Source organism: Macaca fascicularis, chromosome 3, assembly GCF_037993035.2.
Source record: "Macaca fascicularis isolate 582-1 chromosome 3, T2T-MFA8v1.1".
In the NCBI taxonomy this organism is placed as follows: Eukaryota; Metazoa; Chordata; class Mammalia; order Primates; family Cercopithecidae; genus Macaca; species Macaca fascicularis.
This window is the reverse complement of record NC_088377.1, coordinates 21467604-21486298: the sequence shown is the minus strand read 5'-3', so window position 1 is coordinate 21486298 and position 18695 is coordinate 21467604. Positions and strand designations below refer to the sequence as shown.

The 18695-nt window shown below is 39.7% G+C and overlaps 1 protein-coding gene and 1 long non-coding RNA gene across 32 annotated transcripts in view; one reads left to right on the top strand and one right to left on the bottom strand.

The window, feature by feature from the left end:
• MRPL39 (mitochondrial ribosomal protein L39) overlaps positions 1–18695 on the bottom strand; it is a 237688-nt gene that overhangs the window by 188727 nt on the left and 30266 nt on the right. For 10 of the 31 annotated variants that reach the window (XR_010585418.1, XM_074034187.1, XM_065541441.2 and 7 more), the window contains exon 10: positions 9273–9377. The exons of 17 other annotated variants lie outside the window; for them this stretch is intronic. Coding sequence is in view for 13 of the 14 variants with exons in the window: in XM_074034187.1 (XP_073890288.1) it covers positions 9273–9377 (105 nt within the window). In the remaining variant the exon portion in view is untranslated. Of the gene's footprint in view, positions 1–2065; positions 3957–9272; positions 9378–10877; positions 12189–12247; positions 13250–15590; positions 15791–18695 lie in introns of those variants that run through there. 4 more of the 31 variants (XM_045389195.3, XM_045389196.3, XM_065541453.1 and 1 more) reach the window with 4 other exon arrangements.
• LOC141409811 (uncharacterized) lies at positions 11989–17603 on the top strand. The gene is made up of 2 exons (XR_012432085.1): positions 11989–12075; positions 16330–17603. It is a non-coding gene; the product is annotated as an uncharacterized lncRNA (long non-coding RNA).

Sequence of the window (18695 nt, the reverse complement as noted above, 5' to 3'; positions counted from 1 at the left end):
GGAGGCCGAGGCAGGTGGATCACGAGGTCAGGAGATCGAGACCATCCTGGCGAACACAGTGAAACCCCGTCTCTACTAAAAATACAAAAAAATTAGCCAGGCGAGGTGGTGGGCACCTGTAGTCCAGCTTCTCGGGAGGCTGAGGCAGGAGAATGGCATGAACCCGCGAGGCGGCGGAGCTTGCAGTGAGTGGAGATGGGGCCACTGCACTCCAGCCTGGGTGAGAGCAAGACTCCGTCTCAAAAAAAAAAAAAAAAAGAAAAAAAAAAAAAAGAGTATCACATAATACGCCAAAGCAGCAACCCATTTACAGAGGAAACGTGGGTGAAAACAACATAGACCAGAATTGGGCTTCCAAATGTTATAAACAGTGAAAGGAATAAAAATTAAATTATGACAGAAAAAACTCTCTGATGTTTTCTCTGTGAAAAATAAAAACAAACACTCTTTATGAAGTCTGAACATCTTATGAAGGCTACATTTTTTTTAGCCTCAGGCACTAATTATGGTTGCGCCACTGATGGGGTTCAAAGGAAGCCAACTCAGCTCGTTTCATCCTGAGGGATGGAGAGCAACCACAAGTTTACAAAATAATTAATTATCTCCATGTTATTGTACAACAGGGTAAACAGTGAACTGAAACCTTGCGCCACAATAAATAAGCTGGTCAAGCCTGAAATGTGGGTCTATTTCTTCACTCACCATCTCTGTCTTACATTCTTCCGAAGGGCTGAGCTTCAAGATCGTTGAGTACTAAACCTCCAGAAACTATTTTTATTTTTTTCTACCACTTATTTTTTTTTAAGGAGAGAGATTGGAGGCTGGTTCCTAATCATTCCGTGTGGTTATTGTTGGTTTCTGTAGAATTTCAGGAAACTATGATGTTTTTAGCAAGACTTCATCATTGATCTGTAGCTGTGCCAGTTGTCACAATCTATTCATCATTATTGATATTAAGTAATATCAACAAGTGCCACTCTTATCTGGAAGGTCATTGATGTGAGCTGCTCAGTCTCTGGAGGGTAAGATGAGGGATGAGAACACAGCCCCATCAGCCCTGGAGACACATCCATATTACTTTGCGAGGGCTGCTGTGACAGAGTACCGCAAACTGGGTAGTTTAAACAACAGAAAGTTATTGCCTTTCAGTTCTGTGAGCTGAAGTCCAAGGTCAAGATGTCAATAGGATTGATTCCTTCTCAGAGCTGTGAGGGAAGGATCTGTTCCAAGCCCCTGTCCTTGGCTTGTAGATGGCCATCTTTTCCCAATGTTTCTTCACCCTGTCTTCCTTCTATATGTGTTTCTTTCTCTACACATCATGTTCTTTTTCTAAGAACACCAGTCATATTGGATTAGGAGCCAATCCTATTTTAATATGACCTCATCTTGACTAATTACATCCACAAAGGCCCTGTTTCCACATAAGGTTATATTCTGAAGTACTGGGTGGTCTATGGCCATACCACCCCATACACACCCGATCTCATCTGAAGTATTGGGTGTTAGGACATCAATATATGAATTTGGGAGGTGGGGGAAGGGGGACACAATTCAGCCCACAACAACATCCATGGGATAATACTTGTCCCAGCAGGTGGGCAGGTGGCCAGTCCTTACTTTCTCAAGCTATCCATTTGGAGCAGGTCCTTTTTTTTTTTTTTTTTTTTTTTTTTTTTTTTTTTTTTGAAACAGAGTCTCTCTCTGTTGCCCAGGCTGGAATGCAGTGGTGCGATCTTGGCTCACTGCAAGCTCCACCTCCCAGGTTCACGCCATTCTCCTGCCTCAGCTTCCTGAGTAGCTGGGACTACAGGCACCTGCCACCACGTCTGGCTAATTTTTTTTTTTTATGTATTTTTAGTAGAGACAGGGTTTCACTGTTAGTCAGGATGGTCTCGATCTCCTGACCTCGTGATCCACATCCCTTGGCCTCCCAAAGTGCTGGGATTACGGGCGTGAGCCACTGCACCCAGCCTGGAGCAGGTATTTTTTATCCATCACCTTATTTAATCATCATATCCCTCTTAGTCTGCTAGGGCTGCCATAAGAAAATACCATAGACTGGGTGACTGATACAACAACAATTTATTTTCTCACATTCTGGAGGCTAGAAAGTTCCAGATCAAGGTCCTGCGGGGTTTGGTTTCTGGTGAGGACTCTCTTCCTGGCTTACAGGAAACCACCATCCCATTGTGTGCTCACATGACCTCTGCTTTGACTGATCTCTGACAGAAAGGGAATTCTGGTGTCTCTTCCTCTTCTCATAAGGGCACTAGCTCTATGGGATTAGAGATCCACCCTTTTGACCTCATTTAACCTTTATCACCTCCTCACAGGCCCTATCTCCAAATGGGGATAACATTGGGGGTTAGGGCTTCAACATATGAAGTTGAGGAGAACATGATTCAGTCTACAGTAATCCCTAATGGGAGACAACATCATTGTCATTTATAGGAAGCTGAGACACAGAAAGGTTAACCTTCAGATTCCACAGCTAGAATTAGTGTAAAATGCAGGTGTATTTGACTCCTAAAACCCATTTCTCCATCCACTATTCTGGATGTCTCAAACTGGGACCTAAAATGGGGAGGTTTGCACATGACCTGAAATTACTTCCATCACTGGGGGAAGGGAGGATTGAGCAATTTCCTGCTCCTATTAAAGTGAATTATACAAACTTGTCATTCTAGGGATGAAAGGTCATCCTAGAATTGCCTATGGGCGATTTCATACAGTTCAATCTAGAATGAGAAATGGGAAATTCAGAAAGGCCTTGCAGGGCTTTCTGACCATGCATCCTTGTCACATGCCCCACTGCACAACTTCCCCAGCTCCTCGATGTCACATGGATCTGGAAAGCAGGGAGACTGGACTATGGAGCCAGCCCTCCAGGGTTGGAACTGAGTTTGAATCTCTGCTTGACTACTTACTAGGACCTAAGGTAACATGTTTAATCTCTCTGTGCTCGGTTTCCTCATCTGGAAACAGAAATTATAATGCTCCTCCCTCATATGATCATAGTGAGGACTGAAAGAGTTAATGCATATAAGGAGTGTTTGGGCAGGATCTGGCACACGGCAAATGCTTTATAAGTGTTAGTTGTTATCATCATGATTATTCTTGTCTGAATTATAAGGAAGAGAAAAAGTATGTATCTTAAGAATAGAGGATTTTAAAATGCTCCCAAGTTCCTTAACCAACCTGAGCCATCTGTAAATTAAGTACTACGGGATTTCCAGCTCTGACATGTATTCAGGGGTCCTAGAAACTGACATCAGTTTAATACAAACTATTCTAAAATGTCGTGTGCCCTTGACAGGGAGGTCCAAGTACTGGATACTTGCAATGCAATCCAGCAGTGGCCCCGTCTTTCTTACAAAAAGGCCCCAGTCACATGATGATGAGGCTAGATCTATTCCTGTCCTCCGTCTCTTGCTCATATTTCCTTCTTCTTCAAGGCCTAAACGTTTATTGAACTGATACTCATGAATGAGTTACTCGACTAGGCTTGCAGGATAAACTTGCCAGGCTTTACATCTATTTGTTCCTTTCCATCCCCCAAAATCAAATGGCTGCTCCAGGAAAATGTTCCCCTTGTGGCAGGGTCCGGGAGAAAAGAGAGAGGAAAAATTAAAACGACTGAAGGCCCATGTGCTCCAGGAATATGTCCTGGAGATGGCAGTGGAGGGCAAGGGGAGAATGTTGGTAAGGTTAAAATTTTTAAAGTTTCAGGTCCTGTATCTTGACATCCCAAGTATAAATGCGGGTACCAGACACAGTACAAACGTTCTCAAAGCCCAGTTACATATTCCAAACCAAACGCGGGCTCTTGAAGGGTGATGAGGTAGGGATGAAATACAGGATCGCCTGAAGACCATTTCTTCCTCTCTTAGGGACCTGCTTGGCTCCAGCTGATTCGGTCGAGGAGGAAAACCTCCCACTTGCTCCTCTCGGGCTCCCTGCATGGAGAGAGTAGAGACACTCCTGCCATCCAGTTGCAAGAAGTCGCCACTTCCCCCTCCAACCGACTGAAAGTTCGGGCGACGTCTGGGCCGTCACTTGAAGGCGTTTCCTTTTCTTTAAGAACAAAGGTTGGAGGCTGAGCCTTGCGGCGCGGGTGCAGGAAAGTACACGGCGTGTGTCGAGAGAAAAAAATACACACACGCAATGACCCACGAGAAAGGGAAAGGGGAAAACACCAACTCCCCGGGCGCTGGGCTTTTTCGACTTTTCCTTTAAAAAGAAAAAAGTTTTTCAAGCCGTAGGTTCCAAGAACAGGCAGGAGGGGGGAGAAGCGGGGGGGGTTTGCAGAAAAGGCGCCTGGTCGGTTATGAGTCACAAGTGAGTTATAAAAGGGTCGCACGTTCGCAGGCGCGGGTTTCCTGTGCGCAGCCGAGCCCGGGCCCAGAACCGCCTGCAGCCTTGGGAAGGGAGCGGATCGCGGAGCCCCAAGCCGCCCGCAGAGCAAGCGCGGGGAACCAAGGAGACGCTCCTGGCACTGCAGGTACGCCGACTTCAGTCTCGCGCTCCCGCCCGCCTTTCCTCTCTTCAACGTGGCAGGGACGCCGGGGGACCTCAGTGTGAGGGTCACCGCCGGGTGGACTGGCGGGGCAAGGCGGGGGCAGCGCGCACGTGGCCGTGGAGCCCGGCTCGGTCCCGCGCGCGTCTGCGGGTGCCCCCTGGGGACTCAGAGGTGTCGCCTCGCCCGGGACCAGAGATTGCGCTGGATGGATTCCCGCGGGCAGAGGCAGGCGGAAGGAGGGGTGTTGGAAACCTAACACTTGAGCTTCTTTGCAAAGTTTCCTTGGATGGTTGGGGAGGTACCTGTATAATGGCCCTGGACCAACTTCCCCTGTTGAAGCAGCCAGAGAAGTGTGTAAAACACTCTACAGGGGCAGTGTGGAAAAAGAGACTGCCTTCAAAACTTGTATATTTTCTATTTTGAAAAATAACTGCAAATCTATTTTAATTTTACAAAGTTAGACTCATAGCATTTTAGGTATCAATGTCTTCATTTAACAGAAGTGAAGATGGAGCAAACGCTCAATCAGTGTCTGTATTTATTCGCTCCTGTTGTGCCACGGTGCGTTTTTGCTGAGCAGTTGCCTTTACTCTCACAAAACCCCCTTGGTGTCTGTCCTCCACGTTTTACCAGGGAGAGCTGGATCTTTTGAAGTTTGTATCATCTAAAGCAGGTATATTGAGATGACTATGGATAGAAGTTTACCTGAAAATACTGAAGCTGACAGCTGACAAAGATATAAGAATCCAAAGTATGTTAAAAATTAAGGAGCTGGGGCCCAGAGAAGTGAAGTTACTTCTCCAGCATCACACAGCAGATCCAGGACCCTGTGTGATTTGAAAAGGCCAAGGTATCTAATGATGCTCATAATTTAGTTTACATTTTGTGTCAAACGGATGAGGTCAAGTGGACATTATGTGTATATTCCAAAGCCAAAATTACTGCTTGTAATCTCCATTCATCTCTCTGAAGAAGTAGTGCCTCTTTTATATGGCTTTAACATAATGTATAATCGAAGTGAATTAGGGCAGCCAAACTTTTAATCACAGGACTGATCTTTTAAAAACGGGTATATGTAAAGTTAATTGCTTATCTATGTGAACAGTAATATACGCTATAAAAAGTTTTCAAGGCAACTTCCTGCCTGTGGTTTAATTTGATAGTCACAATGATAGGAAATTGGCAGGGTTAGGTGGTGGTATCCACATTTTGCCCATGAGGACTTGTGGCTCAGATAATTTGAGTTTTTTCTAGTAAGGTCACTAAGTCCCTAGTGCACAGCCTGCTTTTAGGTACGGATGTGGGATGGGGGTGTCGGCAGACCACAGGTTTTTGACTCTCAGTTTGGGCTCATTTCCATGACTCCTTGCTGCCTCCCTGATTTCTGTCAAATGACCAAAGCACATTTACTAATTACTTCTGCCGCAAGGACTACTCCTTATTAGGCTGTGACAAGCAAGTTTCCTCACATAGCGGGTCAGCTCACTCTGGCCACAGGACCCAGCTTCCTAACCACACACATTAAGAAAGAGAAAAATTAGCACTGTCTGAGACCTACAACCACTTCAAGGGGGAAGAATGGTGTTTGCACAAATATCTACTCTTGTTTTAACCTAATCATGTGTAAAAAGTGTAATTCACTGGTCTTTACCAAAAAAAAAGTCATCACAGTCTGCCTGTGCTGGACGCGATGCTAGAGAGACAAAAGTGAGCAGGATAGGCACCACCCTACCCTTACAAACCCAAAAAGTTAGAGGAAAGGCTATCAGGATGTTACTCTGCAATCTGATAGCATTTCAATTTTGGTAACATAAATACTTGCACTAATTCGAATGTGCTACAAATTTTGCCATTCTTTACTTTCCATGTGCCAACATGGAAAATCTGTAACCTTCATCTTTCAATACCTTAACAGTCTTCTATAAATCAAAAAATCTACCCCAAAAAGCCCTAGGTTTTAACTTTTGAAAAGTTTTTTTATTTATCAGCTTTTCATGTCATGACTAAGATGTGCCATTCAACTTAAAGGAATTCTTTCATTTTACAGTAACAGTTATTAAAATCCTTTATTCCTACCTCCTTGAGAATCTAACGGAAATTTTATATCCTCTTCCCGGAAAATTTTTTTTAATGTGCATCCTCACACACCATTTTGCATTCGGCGTCAGCAGGCTAGAGGCTTCCTTGAACCTCAGTCATGACCCTCTTTGGGGGTCCACTTTCATAATCAGTATTCTAAACGTAGTAGGCATAAATAGCTTGAATAGAGGAAAGTGGGATGTAGACCCTTGGCCTTCACTTGGACTGAGCATCTCTATCCTTAACTAGTTGGTGTCTCCATTTTTGTTAGTCATTGGCTACTGCTTAGCTGAAGCTATTGATTTTAATAGCCTTATTGTTTTGATATGAGGCTGCCACTCTGCAGAAGCCTAATATTGGGGAAGGAACACCAGCCTAAGAACCGTGGTTTGTTTCTAGTATCAACTCTGCAGATTTCTGTGCCTCATTTTTCTCATCTCTAAGATGGGTGGCTGATGGGTGGCCGGGACTGAATCATTTCTAAAATCCTTTACACTGATGAAATTCTGTGATTCCAGTGTAACTACCAAGTTCACTTTCATATACCTCCTGAGACACAGCTGGTCTTAGTAAATTTAGGTCCTCTATGTCCAAAGAAAGTCAAAGTAAGTACCATCATAATTCACTATAGAATGTATTTTTGTCTTTCACTGATCTTACTGGACTCAAAACTGTTACATGTTTCCTTAAATTAGATAGAATAATACAATTGTGAAACACTACTTTTCAAGGAAATATATTACAATTTTAAAAGCCTCTTTTTATCCCACCTCTCAGTAGCTACAACTTTCATATATGAGTTTCATATATATATATGAAAAACTTTTTCTTATCTCAGACTCTTAAGGAAATGCAATGCTTTTAATATGATCACTGCTGTGTAATTCTCATCTGCCCTGAAACACTTAAGTTCTGTCCATCAATCAATGTCTTTGGTCTTATAATATTCAGAGCCTTAAGCAAAACCAGCGCAAAAGCACATCTGTCCTCAAATAAGCACATCATATGTCTGAGCAGTTCAGCATCCTCACTCAAAGTCCACGGCTCTCAGCAATGTGGAAGAACATGTTATTCCTAAAATCACCACCCTTACACACAGTGACACACTCACCAGAAAGTGAGGCTTAACGTAGCTTAAGTTGCTGTAGTTTAAAACAGATTGTGAATATCTGTGCTAATTCTGAGAAACAATTAGCAGAGATATTAATCAATTAGCACAGATCACTAATATCTGTGCTAATTGTTAGGCCAGATTAGCACAGATATTGCGACCTTGTATGAGTAGATAGTTAAGGCACTGGCAGAAGGAAAGATTAGTGAAGAATATCAAATAGGTGATTTAATGAAATTGTGAGGCTGATGTTTGGATAAGGTGAAACAATGCCCTACAATGACATTTATGCCAGTTCTCCATAAACGAGAGTGTTCTACACAAATTATAAGTTCCTGGCTGTCTTAACAAAATGCTCTGGTCCTTTGTATGCTCACACAAATAACGGTTCCAAGCATGGGAAACAGGTGTCAGATTGCCCAGGTGGGCAACCCAGCTGCATTATCCTTAGCCACTGATTAACCTTGTGCAAGTTACTTCACCTGCCTGTGCCTCAAGGCCCCCATGTTTCAATGGGGAGGGTGTGACGACTCATTCCTAAGGTTGTGAGGAGGAATAACTGAGTTAGTAGACATCAAACACTTAGGTGCTTGGCACAGAGGGAGCCCTGTGTGTTTGCTATTATTTTGTTTCAGTGGATGATCTTGTGTATTATAAGAAATCAATTTGGAAGGTGAGATACAAATGCAGTCTGAGAAAGTAAAGACATTTTAAAGACATTTTACTGTGTCACGAATTTTCAGAGACCACACTGACACGGTAAAAAGTTGTCTGGTTTTTAGAATTCTTGTTTCAGAATGCATATCGTTCTCCTTAACCAAACGAAAACTACTAAAATACTTCTGAAAATTATTTCCAAGAAAACATTTTGGTGTATCTTTTAGCAGTTACTTTACAACTTAAAGATTAGGATAAACCAAAGAATTATTTTAACTTGGCTTTTACCTGCTTGTAGATAACCTCTAATTTATATAACGGTTCAATTATACAGTGGTAAATGTATCTGGGCTTGTACTTTTAAAATAGCAAGTGTAACATGTGATAGATGTAGGGTACTTATAAAGTACTCACTAAGCACTGATGACTGATGTCATGAGTATCACGGCTATCATTCATTGAACCCTGATTATGAGGCTGGCACCCAACTAAATGTTTTGCATTGTCACTTCATCTTCACAAGACTTTCTGAGTAGGTTATACCTTTATCTCCATTTTCAGGGAAACAACTAAGACTTAAAGAGGTTTATTAACTTGCCAAATACCACACAGCTAGTAACACTGGTGGGGTATGGAATGGAACCCGGGCAAGCTGAAAACAACAGAACAATGAACACTCCTACTTTTCAATTAGATTTGCTAATTGTTAATATTTGCCACATTGACTTATCTTTCTGTGTCCCTACCCATCTCTCTCTATATATCTATATGCAAACCTGGCATCTAACTTCTAGATGTTTCAGCATGGATCTCCTAAGAACAAGGACATGGTTCTATGCAATGAAAACACATGATTATAGCATCCAAGAGTGGTTTTTAAAATCCGGGATGAAACTTAATTTTTACCCACAAGTCCAGACGATGATTTCTAGCAGTATTCTCCAGCTTTACTTTATACTTGACAGACTGAGATCCAAGCCTGGAATCTTCTAAAAAGGGTCCACTGCCAATCTGGAATGCCAACAAACCTTATTAATATATCCCCACATTTGTAAGCTTCTACTAAATTCTCCAAGAACCTGCATATCAGTTAAGTCCTGAAATGCTCCAGTGCCAAATAAAAGCCCACTGTGCAGATAGAAATGCCTTTGGAAACTCTCAAACATTCATTCAAAAGTATTTAGTGAGTATCTATCAGCTGTATATCCAGCAGTGAGGGAAGACTCAGTCTCTGCCATCACATACACCTCAGCACTAAGAAGAGACACATGAAATAATTACCATCCAGTGTGATAAGGGCTCTGACAGAGGATGGAGAGAGGACTAGCCACCTTGGGGAAGATAGAGAAGCAGGGTCCCATCAGGAGATGAGGAGAAACCAGCCTCCAGGAGTGTGCTATCTGAGAGTACAAGATAAGGAAGGCGAAGAAGACAGGTCCATACTTGAACACTTGAAGTAGGTATATCTAGTGCCTAAGAGTGTGTATGGTGACATCTTGTGGAGCAGCGATCATGACCCTCATTTGGTTTGTTAAAGCATTGGGTCAAATGCCATGGGAATGTAACATGTAAATGGTCTTTGCCTTATAACACAGGGTATCCCATCCATGTAAGAGTGAATTTTTAAAAAGGCAAAACCAAATCTTTTGTTTACAGAATTTGCTCCATTTGCCTTAAATAGTTTTAGCACACAAATTCTTCCTTGCTTGGGGCCATTATGGTGTGTGGAAGCAGAAAAAGATAAACTGTAGCTTACAGAAATAGAAAAGCAATTTTGTCTGATGATACAGACATAAGGATATAAACAACAAACAGGTAACACATAATAAGTTCCAAATGAGGCATTTTGTTGAAATTCAGTGTTAAGCATAAACAGTGAACTCAAATGCACAAAGGAGGCCTCATGGAAGGGTGACAAAACACTCCAGAGCAGATAACAGCCACCCTATTTTCTGTTCCCTGGGAGTGGGGAGAAAAGACATCAAAATCGAATTATAAATTTTAAAAAGTATTAAAATTATCTTATGGAAATATGATATTAAGAAGTTTGTTAGACAAATGGAAAACGTTTTGTGGAAACAAGAAATAAGAAAGAATGGCCATCACTTAAAGCAACAGAACGCATCTCTCCCACTAGCTCTCCCCTCCCTACCCACAGCTTTATTTACATTTGTTCTATAACATTTCAGCACAGTTCAGACCTGCCGCTGAGCCAGTGTGAGGTCAGGGTGTTGAGGAAGTGAGTCCCCGCAGTCAGACTCCAGCTGGCTGTCATCCTGCTTCTGCTTATTCCACATAATCAGTCTGGTGGGGAAGAGGAAATTCCTAACCTTTTTTTTTTTTTTTTTTTTTAAATACATCTTCATCAGAAAAGTGAAAGCACTAATTACTGTCCATAATAAAACTATTGGGAAGGTAACTTAGCTTGTAAATAAGTTCCACAAAGTCATTTCAGTAAAAGCTTCCTGGTTCTAAAATTGGGAAAAGCAGGATAATCCTCTAAGGCTGACATTCTTTCTCTTTTGTGCATTTACAACTAAACAGTCACTGATATACATTTCCACAGCGACCCTGCAATATCCACACTGACTTTCTTCTAAGACACTTCAAAAATCCATCACACCTTTATGTGTTAAATATCACTATTGGCATACATCTTTAAAAACATTTATTTTCTTAATTCTCAAAATACAGAAAAGAATGTTATGCTATTTTGTGTGCAAACTGCTATTTTCAATAAGGAGCTCTTAATTGAGAAATAGTTGCTATTTTTCAATAAAGAACTCTCAATTAGAAATATCAAGAAGTGATGTTAAGTTTTTATGGAAGTAAATAAAATATCATGACATGAAAAGTTTATAATTTTTCCCCCAGCAATGGCTTATTCAGGGAATTTTTCTTATATCTAAAGTTAATGATCTGAAAAGTGGTAATCTTATCATTCACCAAGATTTCAGGATGTAAGTTATTCCTACAGAACAATCCATTTTTACCTTTAAAGATGAGTTTGTGTGCTTCAGAAGACGTGACCCCAGTTGGCCACCATCAATCCCTTGTTAATGATGGAACTCACGTGAAGTTAAGAGGAAACATAATACTCTTTATCTCATTCCCTGGTAGCAGAGAAGTTGACTCATCTTTAACGTCAGTTACTGAGATGTAACACAGAATCATATTCTACAGAAAATATGTGATAAACTTTACACAAATAAATACACTTTAGAAAGGCAGTCATTTGGATTTTCTTTTTGTCAGAGAACACTGCAAGTCTTCATGAAGAATCTCTGAGAAATTAAACACTTCATATGACATTTTATAGCATGTAGAGAGGTTGAAACTCAGAGAACTAAAACTCAGATGATAGTCTAAATACTTAATTTGTTGCTGCTTTATGCTGGATGTGAAAAGTGTGAGCTTAAATTATAAATAAAAAACTACTGAACTATCAAACTATTTGGGGTACATCCTTATCTTTCCTCTAAATTACTCTTTATTCCCATTAAAATCTACCTATCCCAGGTCCTCTCTCCTCAGCCCTTGATCTCTGCTTTCAAAGATGACTAACTAACCTAATAAACACACCTAAGGCGATGTTGTCAACTTCAACCCAACCCTCTTTCCCCAGATAACTGTCTGCATTTCAAGAACAACCTACCAGAGACCTTACCTGTCACCTTGGCTCTCCCACCCAATGGAGATGGCTCTAATGGTAAGGAATTCTGTCTTAAGTAACAGGGAAGGGAAACACTCTGACAGATGCAGAGTTTTCATAGAGGCAGGTTGTTGGTGCATCATGTGGGCAGCCACTTTCAACTTTTGACCCTGCCTCAAAAGGTAACCAAGAAATCGTTGTTATTCTAAAAATTACGACAAATCCAAAGTTTCACAGAATCCTGATTTTTATATACTTGCATTAATCACTGCTTATTTCCATGACATAAACCCAAACCGCAGCTGCAGAATATAGAGAATCAGAAGAAATTCTGATAGAAAAGCCAGATACTGCTTCCACATATGCAAATATATGCTAATTGCTTTTAGCAAATGGATCCAAATAGGAATCAACATTATTCCATCTTAATGATTATGTTTTTGATTGGTACACATAAATGTTAGTGGGAAAATAGTTAGAGGAAGTTACCTAAACTAAATCACTTCAATTTTCAACAACATAATTACATTTCACCTACTAAAATGGCTTTGGACGTAGAATTTGTATTGCTACATCAATATAAGATGACTTTCAGTAAAAATAGATGTACATTTGATTTGTAACAACAAATTAGTAGTTTTAAATTATTTGTATATTTCAGGGTAAATAAAATTAGAGCTATCCCACAATCACTTTGGTTCTGAAATTCGACCACTGTAACTTTTTTTAAAGAAAACTTTATGGTGTGCAGTTCCTTGGGTTGCAAATATTAAATGGTTGGTGCTGAGAATAAGCAGCAATATAGAAATATACATAAATGTAGAAGAATATAACCTATGATTTAGACATAAAACGAGACCCTTACAAGATAAAGAGTTATGGAGATGTATGCTAATGATGGTTGTACATTATGACTGTTTAATATAGCTGACCTGTACACTTAAAAGTGGTTACGATGGCCGGGCGCGGTGGCTCACGCCTGTAATCCCAGCACTTTGGGAGGCCGAGGCAGGCGGATCACGAGGTCAGGAGATCGAGACCATCCTGGCTAACATGGTGAAACCCCGTCTCTACTAAAAATACAAAAAATTAGCTGGGCGAGGTGGCGGGCACCTGTAGTCCCAGCTACTCGGCTGAGGCAGGAGAATGGCGTGAACCCGGGAGGCGGAGCCTGCAGTGAGCGGAGATCGCGCCACCGCACTCCAGCCTGGGTGACAAAGCGAGACTCCGTCTTAAAAAAAAAAAAAAAAAAAAAAAAAGGTGGTTAAGATGTTAAATTTACATTATGTTTACATTACATTACATATTTCACCACAATAAAAAATTTTTGAAGGAAAACCAGAACTTTAATGACAAACTTAGGACATATTATGCTCTGAATATATAGTTTTGATAATGTCTTTCCTGGCAAATCAACAAGGTAAGAATAGAAGGATATTCTGAAATCTTTTTTTTTCTTTGGAGATGGAGTCTCGCTCTATTGCCCAGGCTGGAGTGCAGTGGCACACTCTCGGCTCACTGCAACCTTCTGCCTCCCAGGTTCAAGCGATTCTGCTGCCTTAGCCTTCGGAGTAGCTGGGATTACAGGCGCGCACCACCATGCCTAGCTAATTTTTTTGTATTTTTAGTACGGGGTTTCCCCATGTTGGTCAGGCTGGTCTCGAACTCCTGATCTTGTGATCCACCCACCTCAGCCTTCCAAAATGCTGGGATTACAGGCATGAGCCACCACACCTGGCCAGATATTCTTAAATCTTATGCTCACACTCCACCCTGCCCCCAAAAAATTGTCCTTCGGGAAAGCATAATCTAAGGAAAAATTTCCCAAAGTGCCACCTTCAGCTTCATTCTTACTACAAGAGGAAGAATTGCCCATCATATAATGAAAGATACTTGGTGTTATCATTAATCTGGTCTACATAGTGCTTCCTCTTGGTAGATTTTTTACCTACTGTGAGCAGGAATGATTTTGATACTCAGTGTGTAGTAATTCTGTTAAGAACATTTAACTTGGAACCTATGCTACATAGTAAAGCTTATAGTGACAATGGATATTTCATGTGGTAGGCATAAGTATTGTGGCGTGAGGGGAGGACTGGAAGTATATCTGCAGAACTACCTAATCAAAGACCCCAATCTAATTTCTAATGTATAATTCATATAAATCCTTCTTGTATTGCTACACATTAAACATTATGCTTGTCACATTCTTGGTTAGCATTGTCGCTATGATTGTCAGGCTTATAATTGTGTATAATTCTTCCCCTGCCACTTTACCAGCTGGTGGCTACACTGATTCCAGAAAGAAGTACTTCATTTCTTATTACCTCATGAAAGCACCCTCTGCCCAATGCCTTGGCTAACAGACTGGCCTTTGTTGTCTATGACCACTAATTCCCACTCAGGCACATAGCAATTCTGTTGTTGGTTGCTTAGCCCAGTCAAAAACACTGGAAGTGGATGTAGACTCCAAACTGATGGATGAATGACCTTCTGGTCATTTTAATGTCCTTAAAAGTCTACTATTTTTCAATTGAAAAATATATATATATATATTCTGGGGTATGTTCTCCTTTATTCTGTTCATTAATGTTTTTCATCTATCACTGGGTTTTAAATATGACCTAAGGTTCTACAGTATATTTAGACAAACTTCTCATTTCTCTGCAGTGTTAGGAATTCATCACGTCTGTATGACAAGGTTGTGTTTGAGAACAAATGGGGACCTGTGTGACATGTTTTATTTCAATATACATTTAGAGTTTGAACCAATAAAAAAGCTATGAGAATTTTTAATATATATAACACATTATCAAAAACACTGTCACTTTTCTGAGTGCTCTAATCAGGCAATTCAGATGTTTATTTAAAAAGAGGAAAAAGCCAATCAGTATACTAAATATATTTATTTTAATACCTGTGCTCATATGTTACCTTTAAAGAACAGGAATAAAATTTATGGGTAGAATAGTATGCAAGCAATTTACCATCAATACAAATTAAACACATCTTTTTAAGAAAAGGGTGAGTTATCTTGACTGGGGAGGCACTAACGCTAGATTATTAATATGTATTTATTAAGCATTTACTGTGTCCAGGACCCGTAAGGGGGGAAAAAAGTCCTTATTTTTACAATCTTTATTGACTGAAATTCTATAAAATGAATTGAATTCCTGAAATGACATCATTTAATCCAAATTTTTTCATCATCAACTAATTCATCTCAGAAAACAGTAAAGTTTAAAAAAAATACTATCAGTAAGAATGATATATTTCCTTGGTTTGGAAATTTCCAAACCACGATATTCTGCCCCGTCAAAATATATTCACTGGGGAATTTTTTACTTCATACGTTTCTTTTGAACTTAGTCACATTTTTATATCTAGCTGGTTTCATTATTAAATAAAAGAAAAGGTGATTCCCCTCTTGTACTGCAGGAGACCACATACTTGAATGATACTCTAACTTCTAGGTTCTGCTATAGTAACACTGAAATCAGAAACCTGTGGGAGAAATGTCACTTTATCTGAGAGAGTAAAATCAGACTCTAAAAGGAAGTAGCAAATTCATCTTGTTCTTTTTTTTAATCAACCCTCTGCCTAACACAAGTAGTTTGAAACACAGAGGACTCTTTAAGTCATACTTCCTTTATGTAGTCAAAACCAAAGCCACTGGGTATTGCTTTCCCCAAAGGAATCTCTAAATAGCAGACGGGGACATTTTCAGATAGATTCATTTGTAGGCAAACCTCCATTGCTTGTATCGTATTTCCTGAAAGAATAAAGGTAAAACTTCAACTATTTATTACAGAATGAAAAATTCAGCCTGAACCCTACCTTTATAAAACAGGTTAATTGGGTTTTAATTTTCATAAATCATAAAGGACCATTTTGAATATTTGGGCCTTTAATTGTCTAGCTCCCAGATGAAGTACAAATCAGAAAAAAACAAAAAAAAAAAAACTATACTGTGTCAGAATGCAAGCTTCCCTCTTTGCATTTTGGCATTTGGAAACTCTGAAGAGTGGTTTTTGTTTTTGATTTAAAGAAGATGATACATATGTGTACCTGATTCAAAACTAGAGAATAGAATTGAAAACATAATTTTCAAAAAGTTTTCAAATATGCCTAAAGGTAACAATGTCATCTTTTAACTGCCAATTTCTCTACCACTTTCAACAAATTACTTCCAAGGATTTAATTAGCTCCTTCAAGAGAAAATGGACTATTTTCCTTTCAGATTTACTATATTCTGTCACTCCAGCTTTATAACCGCATGTGCATACACAAACATTTCTTTCTCTCTTGCAGGTGGCACAAACCAGGAAGGGGAAATCTGTGGTTTAAATTCTTTATGCCTCATCCTCTGAGTGCTGAAGGCTTGCTGTAGGCTGTATGCTGTTAATGCTAATCGTGATAGGGGTTTTTACCTCCAACTGACTCCTACATGTTAGCATTAACAGGGTATGATGCCTGTTACTAGCATTCACATGGAACAAATTGCTGCCGTGGGAGGATGACAAAGAAGCATGAGTCACCCTGCTGGATAAACTTAGACTTCAGGCTTTATCATTTTTCAATCTGTTAATCATAATCTGATCACTGGGATGTTCAACCTTAAACTAAGTTTTAAAAGTAAGGTTATTTAAAAGATTTATCAGTAGTATCCTAAATGCAAACATTTTCATTTAAATATCAAGCCCACGTTTGTTTTTATCATTAACAGAAAATGTATTCCTGTCATTCTTAATTGCAGGTTTTGACTTGTTCAATATAATGTCCATAAATACCTTTGATTCAACTGTTAGAAATGTGGGCTAAACACAAATTTCTATAATATTTTTGTAGTTAAAAATTAGAAGGACTACTAACCTCCAGTTATATCATGGATTGTCTAGCAACATTTTTAAAAATATTTAGAAACTGGTACTTTCCCCCATGTAACGATTTGCTGTTTAGGCAACTTCAGTTTAGAATTAATACTTTCATTTGACTCTTAAAGGGAAATTGAAAGGCTATGAAGCTGAATTTTTTAAATGAGATATTTTTAACAAGTAGCAGGGTAAATAACATCTGAGAGCTAGTGAGATATTGTTTCCATACAAGATACAAAGATTTAATTAAAAAACTCATATTTGAAATGAAGTCCCAAATCTAGGTTCAAGTTCAATAGCTAAGCCACATAATATGGTTGTGCAAGCAGAGAATCTACCTTTTCACTTCTAAGCCTGTTTCTTCATCCATGAAATGGGGATAATGCTTTACAAGGTTGTTGTGAGGTTTAGGTGAGATAGAGAATATTCTGTAAGATAATCAAGTGCTCCATCCATGTTATAATTGGGTTAATCCAAGAACTAGTCACCCTACTTTGTTAGAGAAGAGAAAAGCTAATGATTTAATTTGCAGACTTTTTAAGGTTTGGGTTTCTATGCAGTTTTTCTAAATAACTATAACTTACAAACATGTAACCAAATGTAATTGTTAGTATATTTAATGTATACTTGTTTTAACAACTCTTCCCAACATTTTGTCAAGTTTATTCACTGTAACCAAATAAATCTCATAAGTCTTTAGTTGATTTAAAATAATTTTTATGGCCCATTTTCTTTTGCAAAGTACAAATTATAATTTCAGAAGATATCTGCCAAAAAAAGACAATGGAAGAAAATTATGAGGATACTAAGGGGAACTTTCCTGACTCCTAGGACACAGTATTCTCACGTAAGAGTACCCATTTGGCTTTGCCCCACTTTCCGTTCAAGTTGTATGTGCTGCCAATACAAATTCCTTCTCCTAACCCGTGGAATGAGCTTATGGCTCCATGGAGCTTCCATGTAGGTAGAACATACTCAAGAGAGTTTCTTCAGGCCAGGCATAGTGGCTCACGCCTATAATTCCAACACTTTGGGAAGCTAAGGCGGGTGAATCATTTGAGGTCAGGAGTTCTAGTCTACCCTGGTCAACATAGTGAAACCTCGTCTCTGCTAAAAACACAAAAATTAGCTAGGCATGGTGGTGAGTGCCTGTAATCCCAGATACTCAGGAGGCTGAGGCAGGAGAATCACTTGAACCCAGGAGGTGAAGTTCGCAGTGAACGAAGATCGTGCCACTGCCCTCCAGCCTGGGTGACAGAGTGAAAAAGTGTTTCTTCATTTTATCTGCCACGGTATATCTACAAGAGGATTCCTTGCTTTGAGTCCCAGTTCTTCAAAATCCTACTTGCTGCCTAAAGACACAAAGTCATAGAACATTAGGGCTGGAATAAACTATTGTAGTATAACCTTCCTGCTGTTACAATAAAAAGCTATGAACATTACAAAGGCACTTGAAGAAAATCTGTGCTGGGAAATGCCTTATTTGAAGAGCATTTGAGTACACTCCATGAAGCCTAAGATAGTTACTTAATCTTCCGCTAAGCCTCAATTTCTTCATCAGTAAAATGATGAATATATTTCATATTTCATAGGATGTAGGCTTAAATGAAATCATGCATGTGGAAAGCACAATGTCTATTATGCATTAAGTGTTAAACACAAACTTTCAAACTTTTACATTTCAGTCATTTAAATCAAATGATCTACCACAGCAGATCTCCCCAAGGACACTCTAGCTCCAAACTAACTATAATCCCGTGGTGACAAGCCAAAGAACCAGGGTTCCTGGGTTTATTCTAATGC